Source organism: Choloepus didactylus, chromosome 2 (genome assembly GCF_015220235.1).
Source record: "Choloepus didactylus isolate mChoDid1 chromosome 2, mChoDid1.pri, whole genome shotgun sequence".
In the NCBI taxonomy this organism is placed as follows: domain Eukaryota; kingdom Metazoa; phylum Chordata; class Mammalia; order Pilosa; family Megalonychidae; genus Choloepus; species Choloepus didactylus.
The window spans coordinates 119,495,709-119,511,984 of NC_051308.1; the positions used below are offsets into that span (position 1 = coordinate 119,495,709).

The 16,276-nt window shown below is 38.1% G+C and overlaps 1 protein-coding gene across 6 annotated transcripts in view; it reads left to right on the plus strand.

Annotated features, from left to right (window-relative positions):
- Window positions 1-16,276, plus strand: part of NOTCH2 (notch receptor 2) — a 195,282-nt gene that overhangs the window by 143,161 nt on the left and 35,845 nt on the right. For all 6 annotated transcript variants that reach the window (XM_037826241.1, XM_037826240.1, XM_037826242.1 and 3 more), the window contains 6 exons: window positions 2,248-2,358; window positions 6,904-7,096; window positions 8,478-8,623; window positions 10,022-10,135; window positions 13,719-13,838; window positions 14,269-14,421. In XM_037826241.1, the coding sequence (XP_037682169.1) occupies window positions 2,248-2,358; window positions 6,904-7,096; window positions 8,478-8,623; window positions 10,022-10,135; window positions 13,719-13,838; window positions 14,269-14,421 (837 nt within the window). The remainder of the gene's footprint in view (window positions 1-2,247; window positions 2,359-6,903; window positions 7,097-8,477; window positions 8,624-10,021; window positions 10,136-13,718; window positions 13,839-14,268; window positions 14,422-16,276) is intronic.

Below are 16,276 nucleotides of genomic sequence, written 5' to 3' on the forward strand. Positions count from 1 at the left end.
GGTTGGATGAGAGGATTGGAAATAAGTGATATAAACTGGTTGGCGGAGTACTTTGCACATAATGGCTCAGTAAGTTATTCCTGACATACTTTTTTTTTTAAATTAAATTCAGTTTTATTGAGATATATTCACATACCGTACAATCATCCATGGTGTAAATCAACTGTTCACAGTACCATCATGTAGTTATGCATTCATCACCCCAATCTATTTTTGAATATTTTCCTTACACCAGAAAGAATCAGAATAAGAATAAAAAATAAAAGTAAAAAGGAACACCCAAATCATCCCCCCATCCCACCCTATTTTTCATTTAGTTCTTGTCCCCGTTTTTCTACTCATCCATCCATACATTGGATAAAGGGAGTGTGATCCACAAGGTTTTCACAATCACACTGTCACCCTTTGTAAGCTACATTGTTATACAATCACTCGTCTTTAAGACTCCGGTCTACTGGGTTGGAGTTTGATAGTTTCAGGTATTTTTCTAGCTATTCCAATACATTAAAACATAAAAAGTTTTATCTATATAGTGCATAAAAATGTCCACCAGAGTGACCTCTCGACTCCATTTGAAATGTCTCAGCTACTGAAATTTTATTTCGTTTCATTTCGCCTCCCCCTTTTGGTCAAGAAGATGTTCTCAATCCCACAATGCCAGGTCCAGATTCATCCCTGGGAGTCATTTCCTGTGTTGCCAGGGAGATTTACACCCCTGGGAGTCAGGTCCCATGTTGGGGTGGGGGAGGGGGGAGGGCAGTGAGTTCACCTGCTGAGGTGGCTTAGCTAGAGAGAGAGAGAGAGGCCACATCTGAGCAACAAAGAGGTACAGGGGGAGACTCTTCGGCACAATTATATGCAGGTTTAGCCCCTCCTTTGCAGTAACAAGCTTCATAAGGGCAAGTCCCATGACAGAGGGCTCGGCACATCAAACCACCAGTCCTCAATGTTTGTGAGAACATCAGCAATAATCCAGGTGAGGAAGTCCAACACTTCCACATTTTCCCCCAGTTCCTCAGGGGGTCCCTGTATATACATTTTTATTCTCCACCCAAATTACTTTGGGATGTGTATTCCTGACATATTTATTCTAAATAAGCATGAATACAAAATATGAGTGAATCAAAATTATGGCTTTTGTCCTAGAGGTTTTGTGTGTGTTTGTATCCTTATTATGAAGTTCTATTTTTAAGACTTTTTATATTACCAAGATGTTCTGATACCCAGAAAACATCATTAAATTCATGTTAAATAAAAAATATTATGAGTATTTTTATAAAGTAATGGTACAATAATTGATCTATCCCTACTGTTTAGTTATCCATATCGACCATTCAACTTTTGTTACCGTAACCAAACTCTACTATTCATCTGGGGAATAGACCAGGAGTAAAGTAACATACATCAGGAAGAACTTACCGTACACTTCAAGTAATTTGTCCTGAATTTAAGCCCATAACAGTAACAGTAAACTGTCAGGCTTCTGGTGGTGGATGCAAGTTTTTAAAAATTCTGATTTTCACTTGAAAGCTCAAATTTTATGTTTGGCAAAAAATACTGCCAGTTGTTTTTCTTGAAATGACACATTTGCTTCGTTTGCTTAGTTTCTGCCAAATACTAAAGTCTGAATAACTGTGTTTTTTCTGTCAGTTGTTCTTTCAATTAAAATGTGTTACTGTGAAAACAGCAGCTATTTCAGCTTACAACTCAAACAATGGCACAACTGCTTTTCCTGGAGATAACTCTTGTACTTTGGCATGCTACAGGAGTGCTTTATATGTACTTCCCATTTCATTACACTGAATGTTAGATGGGGTAAAAAGTTAATAATTTTGACTGTTTCATCAAGGCCATTTTTAAGTGACACTGTCATGGAGGGAGGTGAAGAATACAATAATTACTAACTAGTACAGTAGTTTGGTATCCCTGCCTAGATTCGTGCTAAGATGCCAGCAGTTTTACCCACCATTGCTTTTGCACCATCAGTACAAATGTCAACACAATTTTTAAAAAAAGGCAAATAATGGATTAGTATTATTAAGAAAATAGTTTTGACCTCACAATCTCTCTGAAAATGGTTCAAGGATCCCCAAGAGTTTGTGGATTGCATTTGGAGAATGGCTGCTTTATTATATCCAGGGTTAGCTAGGTTTTTTTTAGATTTCTTAATACGTAACATAGCAAACAGCAGGTACTTGTTTTTCTGTGGTAATATAGAATGGTTTGTCTTTGCTTTTGTCTTTACAGGGGTTAATTGTGAGATTAATTTTGATGACTGTGCCAGTAACCCTTGTATTCATGGAGTATGTGTGGATGGCATTAATCGCTACAGCTGTGTCTGTTCATCAGGATTCACAGGTATTGCTTCCTTTTCATCAGAGACCCCTCATTCAGCACCAGCACTTTTGGAAAATGACATCTAAGGGAAAATTACTTTTCAAATTTCTCCGTATTTGTGTATTTCTTTGTCTCTCTGGACGGTTAGAGGTCTGTTTTTGTGCTTTTCTGGATCAGTTTTCTCCTCTTAGGTCTTTCCTAAATTGAAATACAGTACTTGACATTACTTATGGTTTATAATTACCTGGGAGGAATTCCTAATTAGACCATGAGTTTCTGTCTCTGTGCTTGAGCTATGTTACTTTCAAAGTCAACTTTATTTTACTACAGTCAGTAGTAAATGCTTTTTGTAAAGGCATGCCCAAGGTAGAACTCTTTGGAAATGCTAAATGCTCATTTCTGGGTACTTCCTTTTTTGGGAAATTGTTGGATGACGTCAGAACTTGGGAGGATCAACCTAATTTGGTTACCATAAGCAAGAGCTTTCTGCCCAAGAGGAAGAAAGTAAATGCCTAAAATAATTTGGGTTATAACCCTTCCTAAATTATAAACAGCTAGAACGTTTATACCTGCATGTGCGTGTACACACAAATATACACACACACACCCCCACAATCTTCTCTCTTTTGATGTTTGTAATATTACCTTTATCTTTCACCCTCCTGATTAAAAAGTGCTAGATCTGATGAGGAAACCTGGGACCCCTTACTGACACATCTGAGTTTGTTAGTACATAATTTTATGAGTAAATAATTTGTAAGTAGTAGAAAATAGCATAATTTGTTAGTAGAGGACATACACTCTGTCTATCCTATACTTTCCGGACAGTGCCACGCACAAGCAGGCGCTAACGTAATGATATTAACATTTAATAATTACCATTTGGTCATTTGAAACCCAAGTGAGAAACTTCTCTCAGGGCTTTTAAAACTATAATGTCAAAAGGCATCCAGAGCCAAGTTAAGTGAATGTCTGCCATTCGCTTGCCGGGAACTTACTGTCTTCTCTATTTCACAATCATTTTTGTTCTCCTGCTTGGTATGATTGTGGGCACCAGAGAGGAATGTTTGTGACCTATATTGAGTCACAGTAAACCCTGTTCAGTGGCAGATCACTCACAAGCCACATACGATGAAAACTTTCATGCCTACTGTCCAGCGTTGCTGGTGTTAGCCAGATGTACTTTTGTGTCCTGAACTTGTTACTCCAAGATTAAATGGCAGTCAAGTGAATACACAAAAATTTCTGCTGGATAGCATAAAAGAGGAATTGTTGTTAAATAGGTAGCAGAATAGAAAAGCTAACATTTATGAAAGTCTCATTTTGAGCTAAGTACTAAGTTAAGTGCCTAATCTCATTTAATTGTCACTGCTATTACCATCCCTGTGGTGTTAATGAGAAACCCCAAGCTTTAGAGAGGCTAGGTAATGTCACCAGCGCATGTCAGCCAGGATTCCCACCTACGAGGCCCATCTGCATAGCCTGTACTCGTTACCTCTTCACCAGGCAGCCTAAGGAGTGCCTGTTGTGGTTTCTTTTTGGATTTACATAAGCCTTCAGTTGGACTTATTTTTTTTGGAAACGGCAGTGAAGCATATTTCTCTCTCTGTTTAACATTTAGCAAAAAAGGAAGGTCAAGGAGGGAGGGAAAAGACTAAAAATATTCTAAAATAAACTTAAGGTGTAGTATGAAACTACATAACCAAGGAATGGAATGTTTTGGTTACTGGGTGGTACTCTGTTCTTGGAACTGTTTTCTATGCCTGAGAGTGTTTTTTTAATTTTAAATCAGCTGCCGATAATATCAGTTACCTCTGATATATACTTATGAGTGGCAAACATGAGCTGTTTTATTCTTTCCCTTGTTTTATTCTAATACTTTAAAAATATTTTAGTAATAAGTTTGAGGGATTTGAGGGAGTTTTTCTTTTTTTAGGATTAAATTCTCTGTCCTTAGGGCCTTTTTACACTTACTGATTGAATGGAGAAGTAAGAAGTCATGTGGTACTGTTATAAACTGGTTTCAGTTTTACAAAGCACTTTCATATCCATTATCTTCTTGAATTCTCCTAACAGTCCAAAAAAGTAGGCAGGAAGGATTTTATTACCCCCATATAACAAATAAGGGAATTGAGAGATAGAACTTGATAAATGTCCATGGCCTCAGCTAGTGAGTCGCATAGCTAGGACTGTGAGTTCCCAGAAGGCAAGCACCTCCCTTGATCATCTTTTCAGCCAGTGTCAAAAATAGAGTTGTTTTAGTTTCCAACTACTAAAACAAATATCATACTAGAGTTGGAATTTATGGCTTACAGTTTCAGAGGCTAGAAGGCTTGCTTCCTGCCAGACTTTGTATCTTCTGGCTGGCCGGCAATCTTTGGGGTTCCTTGGCTTGTCCATAACATGGCAAAGCACATGTTGATGTCTTTTCCTTTCTCTTCTTGCTCCCATTGACTTCTGGTTTCTGGATGCTCGTGGTGGCTTCTCTGTCTGGCTTTCACTCTGCTTATCAGGGACTCCAGTAATGTGGATTAAAGCCCAACCTGATTCACTTGGGCTACACCTTAACATCTTGAAGAGATCTTATTTAAAATGGGCCCATCCCACCAAAATGTGGACCAAGACTAGGAACATATCCAAACTAGAGTACACAGTTCAATCCATCCCAAGTGTCTGGAACAGAGGAAACACTCAGTAAATGTTGCTGAATGAATGAATGAATAGTACAGAATGAATGGTCAAGTATGTGACTTTTGACTTCCAAATCCAAACTCTAGAAGCTGGGCTATACCATGCTATTATCCATTTTATTGAGTACCTGTAGGGTAAGAAACATTGGTTAAGCTTCTCATTTCAGTAGTTTCTATGCCCAACAAGGTGCATAGATTGTGTTGGGTATGTCTGATAGCCGATGGACACTCCTTGAGATTAGGACCTTGCTAGTGAGGTAGCTATCAATCCAAATAGTAAACTGCGCAAGAAGCACTGCATGAGCATTCTCTGATAAAGATGGCTTAGGAATTGATTCTGGAAAGAGATTTAAAAGCAAGTGAAGAAAACTTGGGAAGAGTGACTACTGAGAAAATTTTCCACTGGATTGCAGGCCGAGGATGGTTCTGTAGTTCAAGAGCTGTGGTTCATATCTTGGTGTCAGTGGCAAACATGTCAAAAAAAATCATAGGTTGAGACCAAGGAAATCGGATTTCAAAATAAGTTATTAATAACACACTTAAAAGGAAAATGGCAACCACTACCAGATTATGGGTTTTTACCACAAAACCCACCAATAATGTTTTAGAGGGCAATGGAGGGTGAAAAAATGTTAATACCCATCCTTTAAAGGGGTGTGTATCTATTTAATTCGGAATTTCCTGTTCTAAATGCAAGGTTCTTCTTTCTTTAAAATGCATGTTTTATCTGAATCAGAACATTGTATTCCATGCAATTTATAAATTCCTTCATGGCAGTTGCTTTTTGCTACTCTTGTTGCTATACTTACAGAATTATGGGTGATGAAAATTTGTATATGGATTGGGAATATACAGTTAAATCTCAGTTTTTCAGAACTTAACGAAGCAAAACTTAAATAGCCGGCACATTTTTCTTTATTCACCTTAAAAGCAATAAATATCAAACTTATAGCAGACATCTTTTCACAAGCGCAGTACCGGTTATGACTAAGAAGAAAAATATATTCACCTCAATTTCTTAATACTCAGCATCTACTCTGCTATATGGTGATAAGTGATAATTGTGTAGAGCATGGTTTCACAAAATGTGGTCCTTGAAACACTATTAAAATGTGGATTGCTGGACCCCACCCATTACAATCTATGAAGATAGGGTCTGTGGTTCTCCATTTAAAACAAGTACTTTAAGCTACGATTTTCTGTTCACTAAGTTTGAGAACCACTGGTCTAGCCTGAGAGAACCTGAATTGTTTTCTGAATCATCAGAGGACAGTAAAATTATGCTTAGTGTACTACTTACTAAGGCAGAAAATGGATTAATGCAACTCTTAAGAATGAGAACAAAATGGCTCTTTTGTTTAACCAATTTAATCAGTAAATTAAATTAGTCCAGTCATGAAGCATTCCAGTTAACTGAAATTTACCATATGTAGATATGTAACAGGTTGGATAACTAAAAAAAAAAAAAAAATTAGTGGTAAACCAGCAGAAAGTAAGGGTAAGAAAGACTTCTCTAAAAGTACTCAGAACAATATAGAGAAATAGTCGTCTTTGATAACATTGGATGATCTCCTTTTGAAAATGTGTGACATTTCCCCACTTCTAAAGAGAAGAACAAATACACATTAAACATGGGTCTAACATTTTATTAACTTTTCTTCATAATTTAAAAAAAAAAATGAAAAACAATGCTGTTTGTTCCTTGCTTGCCTGGCACCATGTGCTGTTGGGTACCCTATTCCTTAAATCTTGACATTTGGTGCTCTAGACACCTTAGAGCCTTTGCAGATGAAGGCGTCAACAGAATTATGTCTCACAGTTCTGTAGTATTCCCTAAGCATTGGGATTTGAATAAAACTGTCCCCCTTCTCTACAGGACAGAGATGCAACATTGACATTGATGAGTGTGCCTCTAACCCCTGTCGCAAGGGTGCAACATGTATCAACGATGTGAATGGTTTTCGCTGCATATGCCCTGAAGGGCCCCATCACCCCAGCTGCTACTCAGAGGTGAATGAGTGCCTGAGCAGTCCCTGCATCCACGGAAACTGTACTGGGGGCCTTAGCGGGTGAGTAGCTGCCATGTCTTAATGATTTCTTGTTGACCTTTGTCAGTCCAATTGCTGCTACCACTGGTCATAAACCATAGACATTGGTTGGCAACGTGACCTGAGACTTGGCTGAAGATTTTGCTAGCCTGTACCAAGGCCTTCAGAACCACCACTTTGTCCATGGAAATTGGTTCTTTCCTTGCCATGATTAAGTACCTAAGTGGAAAATAAAGAGGAATGTCTTCCTTATCTAAATAGTCAGTGAGGAACCCATGGGAAGAGTCCAGGGTTGTTTTATGAGTCTTTGACAATTGTGTTTTTAGTTCTTATTGCAAGATTGAGTTCTGAGGGATGTTCTAGAATATTTGGCTTTTCCCCCCTGCTTCAAAATAGCTCAACTCTGTTCCATCACAGAGCCAGTGTGTGCTGCTGAAGCAGAGCTGGTCTTGGCTAATTTTAGACATGGCCCTGATAAAACGTCTGCAGTTTGCAAGTTGGATGATGTGTTGGCATGCTAATTTCTAGAATCAGAGTATGATCTTAGGTTCCATGTGATAGTCTTACACTCCTGCTGTGTTTGCCAGAGGACAGGGCCCTGGGTAATATCATTTGACAGACTTTCAATAGATTAAAGAATGAAAAGTGTATTTAGAGATAAATGGGAAATTATGTTAGTTTCAAGATGAATTAACTCAGTCTCCCTGTTTCAGAGTTTGACACGCATTCAAAGCGTCCCAAGCCGTCTATGTTTTTCCTAAAGATCTCCAGACAGGGAGACTATAATTTCTTGATATCACATGCTAAGTGCTAATGATGTGCAGATTGGAAACAATATACATATATTTCAAATACCTTCATTTTTGTTCCTTTTCCTGCTTAGTACCCCAGGTGCTTTCTGAGCCAGGGTTTCCGGTCAGAACAAAGCATGACTTGCAAGGATTTCCTCCGAGTGGCTAGAGTCCCTGATACTGACCTTTTTCCTGGTATCTAATTTGTACCCGAAGCAAGTGACCCTAAGAATTTCTTTAACTTTAGTTTTTTGTAGAAGAAAAGAAACTGCGCAAATTTATCCATGTTAATGTTTCCTTCAGATTGGCCCAATATATTGTACAAATCACTGTTTACATATAAAAGATGATTATATAATTATTTAATTTCTCTAGCCTCTTGATGAGCCAGGAAAGCACCAGGTAGGACTTTTTACTGATACATGTGATGGGCCTACATAATTCACACCAAGTGCAAAATGACCCAAATATAAGTGTGTAGAATAGAAATGAGATTAACTTACTTATGAGCTCCTTGGTCCCCCCAGTTCTTCACCAAGCCCTGTATTTCACTCTGTGACTCAACCTGCACAGTTATACCTCCCACAGTAAAGAATTCAATCTTCTTTCAGATATAAGTGCCTCTGTGATGCAGGTTGGATTGGTGTCAACTGTGAAGTGGACAAAAATGAATGTCTTTCTAACCCATGCCAGAATGGAGGAACTTGTGACAATCTGGTGAATGGATACAGATGTACTTGCAAGAAGGGCTTCAAAGGTGAAAGCAAAAGTGCACGCTTCTACCTCCCTTCTCTGCCTCTTGTTGCTGCCTGCTGCTTGACTCACTCCTTCATTTCCCTTTACTTTTTCCCATTCATTCATCTAATAAGCATCACCTGAGCACTGAGCATTTTTAAGGCACTTGGGGAATAAAACATGAATAGCTATGGATTCTCACCTTAGCCTCACAGAGAGGTGAGCTATTGAAACAGTTCTATTTAAGGTAAAGAGCTAAGAATCAACTTGTAGAGCTCGGGACAAATGTTCTACTCCTAAGCTTCTTAGTGCAGGTGGTTCTATGATAATTCAAAAGAGAAATATGGAAATAGAATGAAAGTACCTGCTTTCTGTAATTATGGTAGCAGTACTACTATGAAAGAAGCCATGTGCTCAGAGCCCTTCCAACAAACCCTTTTACACATTGAGATATTCTTAGATATTTAGTCTCTTACAGTCTTATAGAAAAATGTGTAGAGGGAACAATTGTGTTGAATCATTTTGGAGTTTGTCACTGTTGTATTTCTACTCTCAGTTTTCTCTTGGAAACTCAGGAAACAGAAAATTTTTGGGTAAATCATTTATTTTTCATTCATCTATGCACTCATTCATGTATTCCCCTACTCAAAAATACTGTGTTCAGGTATCTGAACACATCGATATGTTTTAGAGCCACTTTGTTTACTTGAAAATTTTCTGAGACCATGTTTCAGTCATTAATTTCCTGATATATATTGCATTACATTTGCATGGAATCTTATAAGTCTGAAAGCATGTTTATTTCTTTATTGCATCAAGATTTACTTCTTAATGAGAAAAATAAAATTCAAAATGTCAAAGCCACTAATCCTTCCTTACTTTTCTCCTTTTCATTGTCAAAGTAGATTTCATGCCTTAGATCTGGAAAACACAGCTTTGGGACTTAAGAAGTATCACTTTGAAGGCAGAGACTGTGGATAGGAAAGAGTGGGCACAAATCAGAGACCTGATAAATGGATTCAGAAAAATTATCCTTTGATATCTTTAACTCCCTTTAAATCCTTGATCAGAATCTTTATGAAGAAAAGGCTTATTTATAGATGAAGTAGCAGTCTTTTCACCCTCAATTAATTTCTCTGTTGCTGATAAATTACTTGTATTTGAAGGTGTGTTAGACTTTCAGGGCATTCGAATATACTGTTCTTCCATTCATCCTTCTGCCTGATTGGCCACTGTCATTTTATTTCAGAGACTTGTCAGTGAAATGAGTGGTTAGGTGTTCTGGTGGTCTGAGAAAATTAATGTGATTTCTGAGGTGCTCAACTTCTACCACCAGGAGAATTGGTTAGTAATTGAGATAATGAAGAAGCTGACAGAAAATTTCCCTGCGTTTTGTTTTTTCTCCCTTTTCTGTCTATAGGCTATAACTGTCAGGTGAATATTGATGAATGTGCTTCAAATCCATGCCTGAACCAAGGAACCTGCTTTGATGACATAAGTGGCTACACTTGCCACTGTGTTCTCCCATACACAGGTGGGTCATAGGGGGGCCAACCAGGGATCAGAGTGGATGCTTTGCGTTGCCGTGCTGAGTATCTGATTCTCAGTGATGTATGTCTGTGGGGCAACGATATTGCTCCAAGGAATCATGCACTATTTACCCTTCTCCACCTCACTGAGCTTTGAGAAAACATAGCAGCCTCCCAAGATGCAAGTGATGGGGAAACCCGTTTGTCTCCCATGTGTCTTCTTTGTACTTTAGTTTTTAAAATTATAATTTTAAAATTATGACTAGAAACTGGTACATAGCTGACTGTTTAGTCAATCATTTGAATGTACCGGTGTCTCAGTTTCAATAATATAGCTACCTTTTATCGATAATTTACAATGTTCCAGGCACTTTACATACATTGAGTTATTAAATCTTGTGCTCACAATAATGCTACAAAGTAGAAATTCTTATCACCATCTTATACATGAGTAAGCCAAGGCAAAAAGAGGTTGCTTGCACAAGGTTACATTGGGTAAGTGGTAGAACTGTGATTTGCCCCTAAGACTCTCTGAATCCAAAGCTTGCCCTCTTAACTGCTGTTCTATCCTTCACATTAGTACCACCCTAATAGTTCTGTGTCTCACTCAGAGGTCTTGGTCCTTGCATTGCTATTACACATACACAGAAGACATGGGCATGACTTCTTGTCACATCAGGTGTTCTTTGATTCAGTGTGCTGGGATATTTTTGTTTTTCCTGTTTTATTATCGCCATCTTGTAATTGGTTGTATTTACAGGGCTTATTTACCTCGTTATCCATTTTCTTCATCCATGGGGAACAAAACAGAAACATGAATGATGGCTTTCCGTGTTTCACTAGCACTGGCCTGGTTCATAAAGACTCATGGATATAGGAGGTCCCTAACGATCCCCAGAAAAAGACAGTATAAATAATAGCATTCTGTAGTTACAGTGCTGATCATATTTGTTGGTACTGAGAAGGTAATTTCACCTGCAGTCAACAAGGCAAAGAATTTACAGCTATGGGGAGGTATAAGCAGGTGTCACTATATTCAGTCACGTCATAAGGCTTACCTGAGTACCACTTAGGTGTACAGCTCATCTTGGGAATGTTTATTTTGTCACCACACTACTCAGGTACTGTAAGAATATTTGACTACAGGCTGGGTACTGATTTTTCTTTAGAGAAAGATCCCAATTAAAAGAATTTACTGTGTGCAGACTTTGAGAAATTATATGTGACCACATGACCAAGCAGATTGAGATTTCATTGTTGAGTGTGGCTAGGAGTTCTAAGCTTCATTGAATTTGTGTAGCATGAAGAAAATTAAGCAACACTGTTTCCCTCATGAGCCACTTTACTGATAGGACACATTAAAAACTGGTTGGGGATTTTAGTGAAAAATTGTGGATTTTTTTTCTTTCTGAATACAAAATTTTAGACTGAAATTCAAAATTGTATTACTAGTAACTTGACTAAAAAGCAACTTCCCTCCTCTCTTTAATAAAAGCATCCTTATTTTGAAATTTTTTGCTGGAAGCTTATCTTTAACATACTGAATTCCTTTGTTTAATGAAGTTTGTGACTTTTGGTTGCTTTGGATGCATATGACCACAGTAATTCTGATAGTGACAGAACTTTGATAACGATAAAAGAGAAATGCTTTTTTTTTTTTAAAAAAAAGGCAACTACAAGAAAATCTTGCATTTACATTTCTATCTAGAGGCACTCATTTGAAAAGTTTATTAGCTACACTCATATGTATTTGAACATTTTAAAAATTGATTTAAAAAATAAGAACTTTAATAGCTGATTTGTAGTTTCCAAAGTGTTTCCCATTCATTATAGCATTTAATTTTCACAATAACTCTCTAAGGGAAGTATTGTCATCACTCCCCCATTTTACAGATGGAAAGTCAAGTTTAGAGATGGGAAAAAGCTTGTCCAGGTATAATTGCTAGTGATTATTGGAGTTAGGACTTCAACCCAGATCTTCTGAGCCTGTATCCCCTATTTTTTCACTACTCTATGCTGTACAGAAAAGGAGAAGGCTTAATCCTTCAGAAAGCCAGGAAACTGCTCTAATTTATTAAGGAGACAGTTTTAATACTAGATACAAAACTCAAGAAGTAGGCATTTTTGTACACAATTGGAGAAGTATAAATTGTTACAGGGCAGTTTAACATGAGGTTAAAAAAATCTTTTAAAATGTACTAATCTTGGATGTGGTTTTATGGCTTTTATGAGGTGTTTTAAGGAAATAATCAACAATGAGTACAAAGATTTGTTTCCAACATTTTCCATTTTAGTGTGGTTTATATTACAGTGCTCAAAATTGGAGTGTAAGGTATTAGAATAAGGAATTAATTGAATAAATATGAAATGAAAAAGTAAGTTTATTGATAGAACACTACTCAGCCATTAAAATATCTTGCCAGATAGTTTACACATGGTTTTCAGACTCTTTTTCTTAGCAACAGATCCCTCTTTTCAAATGGAATCTCACTAGAAGTGTTATAAATAAAACTGATCATAGCTGAATTTCTCTGGTTGAAGTAAGGGCCACACCAAGGTTTGTGCTCCCACCACTCCAATTGTATCACTGCAAAAACAAAACAAAAAAAATACAAGGCTCTTGGATCAATTTGGAAAAACATGTGAAGAAAATATAGTGGTGGACTTGGAGGTCAAAAAGACCTGGATTTTAACCCAAGCTCTGACATTAACTTGCTGTGTGACCTTGGGCATGTTCTTTTACCTCTATTAGTGTCCAATTTTCAAATCTTTAAAAATGGGAAACTTGATATCCCCTCAAAGAATTGTTGTCATTGAAGGAGCTCCATAAATGTTAGTTCATTCCTGCCTTTTTGAATTTACAGTTTCTAACACATACAAGTGTGCTCGATAAATATTGATAAGTAAATGAACAAAATCTTAGAGAAGGAAGGCTAAGCCAAATATCAGTGTCTTGTTGATGTCAGTATGATGAGAGATGCTTCTAGTCAATCAGAGTTGCTCCACTGTATCCTGCCTCTGATGTGACTTCTGACCAGCCTCGTTCCTTTCTAGAACAGGTTGGCACAGGTTGTGAGGAAGTTTTTCTATGGCCTGTCACTAACCAAGATGCAGGAGACCACCGTTTTGCTTCTAAGTAGCTCAGCCACCCAGATCCCCCTTCACAGGAGCAGGGAAGAAGATTTTGCAAAATCCATCACACCTGATTGATACGGGTCCATGTGACCATTGGTATTAAAAACAGTGAAGATGACAGCAGTCAGGTAGTCATTGAGTGCTCAGTATGTTTGCCAGGCTTGATGCTAATAAGAACTTTGTATGCATTTTTTTTCCCCATTTAATCCTCAAAAAGCCCCTGTGAGTTAAGTGCTATTCTGAATTCCTATTTTAATTCAGAGGAAGGCTCAAGGATAACTTGCCTGAGGTCACACAGTTCATAATGTCACACAAGACTCAAAGGACCATAAGTCTCTCAATTCCAAAGCCTCTTAACCACTCCTTTAGAATTTAATTCTGAGAACATTCTTTGGTTTTAGCTTGGGGAAATTTACTTGGCTAGTTCTCATAACTTTGTTGTTTGCATTGCAGGCAAGAATTGTCAGACTGTGCTGGCTCCCTGTTCCCCAAACCCTTGTGAGAATGCTGCTGTTTGCAAAGAGGCACCAAATTTTGAGAGTTACACCTGCCTGTGTGCTCCTGGTTGGCAAGGTAACACATGGGAATGGAGAAGCCAAGGGAAATGCATTCTGAACTTTAAACAAAGCGGTCAGGTTATCAGATGGCATGGAAGGCCTTGGTCTCCTGAGGCTTGGCCTGCCCATCTTTGCCATTAACAGGTATTGTACAAGACCTGCTAACTCACAGGCATTCCATTATCCATGTCTTTGGGGCCCCCTAGTGGTTGGAAGACTCCAACCCAAGCATCTCAAACTAAAGCATTTAAGTAGGAATTTGGGTACCTTGGCAGCAACTTCTCAGAAGCCTTGCCAGAAGACATAGAAGCCTTCATGGGACTTCCCAAACCAGGAGACCAACCCTGAAGTATCCCATCCACCCCCACTGAAGCTCAGGTCCCATATAGATTTCAATAGGAATCAGCTTCCAAAGACTGGGCCATCCATTGTCCCTATGTTTCTAGGTCAGCGGTGTACGGTTGACATTGATGAGTGTGTCTCCAAGCCCTGCATGAACCATGGTGTCTGCCATAACACCCAGGGCAGCTACATGTGCGAGTGCCCTCCAGGCTTCAGTGGTATGGACTGTGAGGAGGACATCGATGACTGCCTTGCCAGTGAGTATGCTAGCTAGCTCCTGAGCCTCCTCAGGGCGGAGAAAGCACACAGGGAACAGGGGAGAAGGGCTCAGTGGAGGCAGCTGCCTCTGCTCAGTGCTGAGATTGTTATACCAATCACTTATGTTAGTGTTATATTAGTATTTTTAAAAATTTTCCTTTTGAATCTATGTCTTTAGAGACAATGGAACCTCTCATAAGCATTTCCCTATTAGATTTGGCACATTGAAAAGGTGAGTACAATGCAGTGATAGGTTTTTTTTTTTTTAAGATTTATTGAGACATAATTAACATGCAGTAAACACATATTGAAAGTATACAGTTCAATATGTTTTGACATATGATACCTATGAAGCCATCACTCAAGGCAATGAATATATCCATCCACCCTAGATGTTTTCCCATCCTTTTGTAATTTAGTCCTCCCTCCTGCCTTCCTGTCACTATGTGACAAATAGTGAAAAAAAATACATCTAAGGTACACTTGAGGAAGAAATTTAAGGAAACAGGATCAAACTACTGGTATTCCTTTCTTCCATTAATAAATATATTGTTCACAATTTTTAGGATCTTCTAATCTTTTTAGATATGAAGTAGCACCAGCAAAATTTACAATTAGTTGAAATTAATTTAGTGAATTATGGTGGGTTTCCCAAAAGATGCTATAGAAATTTCTAGTAGTCATGTACAATGGGTTAGGAAGGGATAAAGTGAATTTTAGAGTTGCTCTAATAGAGGTAGCATGTGAGTCTTAGAAGGAAATCAGATTAACAGATGAGTAAGGTACATTAAGTATCCCTCTTATAAATAGGGAACCACATTATCCACCTAATGTTTAATATTCTTTTCATGTTTAGGACCTATCTCTGCAATTATATTTTAAAGTTCTTAAAAGCATAGCTTCATCTAGTTATACTTGTACTGACTTGTGTAGCATCTCTATTGCAGAAGGCCATACTGTGATAAGTTGCTCAAAATCTGTTGATTAATTGCCATGAGTGTAAAGTGCTCTAAGATCAAGCTACGTGATATTGAACATTTAAAAAAAATCTTCGTTTCCTAAGACAAGTTAAATATGAAAAAAAAAAACAAAACAAAGTCAGCATAGGAATCTGATATAACATGCCTAGAACAAATTGAACATATTCTGTTCTCCCCTCACCCCAACCTCCTCCACCACACCCTTTTGAAAGCCTTTGTGGGTTGATTTTCCTGGGATCTATGTGTTGGGGACACATATTTGATTTGCACATATAGGGAGGACAAGTGCAAGTTTTATAACTTTTTTTTAAATACAGTTTAATTGAGATATATTCACACACCCTACAATCATCCCAGTGTACAATCAGTTATTCACAGCACCATCATGCAGTTGTGTTCATCACCGGAATCAATTTTTGAATCTTTTCCTTACTCCAAATTAAAAATAAAAGCAAAAAATCACCTAAATCTTTCCACCCCCTCCATGCCACCCTATCCTATCCATCTAATTTTTGTCCCCATTTTTCCACTCATCTGTCCATATACTGGATAAAGGGAGTGCGAGCCACATGGTTTTCACAGTCACACAATCACACTATGCAGTCTATGTAGTTATACAAATGTCTTCAAGAATCAAGGTCACTGGGTTGCAGTTCTACAGCTTCAGGTATTTCCCTCTAGTCATTCCAACACACTAAAGACTAAAAGGTGATATCTATATAGTGCATAAGAATACCCTCCAGAGTGACCTCTCAACTCCATTTGAAATCTCTCAGCCACTGAAACCCTACTTTGCTTCATCTCTCTCCTCTCTTCTGGCCAAGAAGATTCTCTTAGTCCCACAGTGCTGTGTCCAGGCTCATCTCCAGGAGTC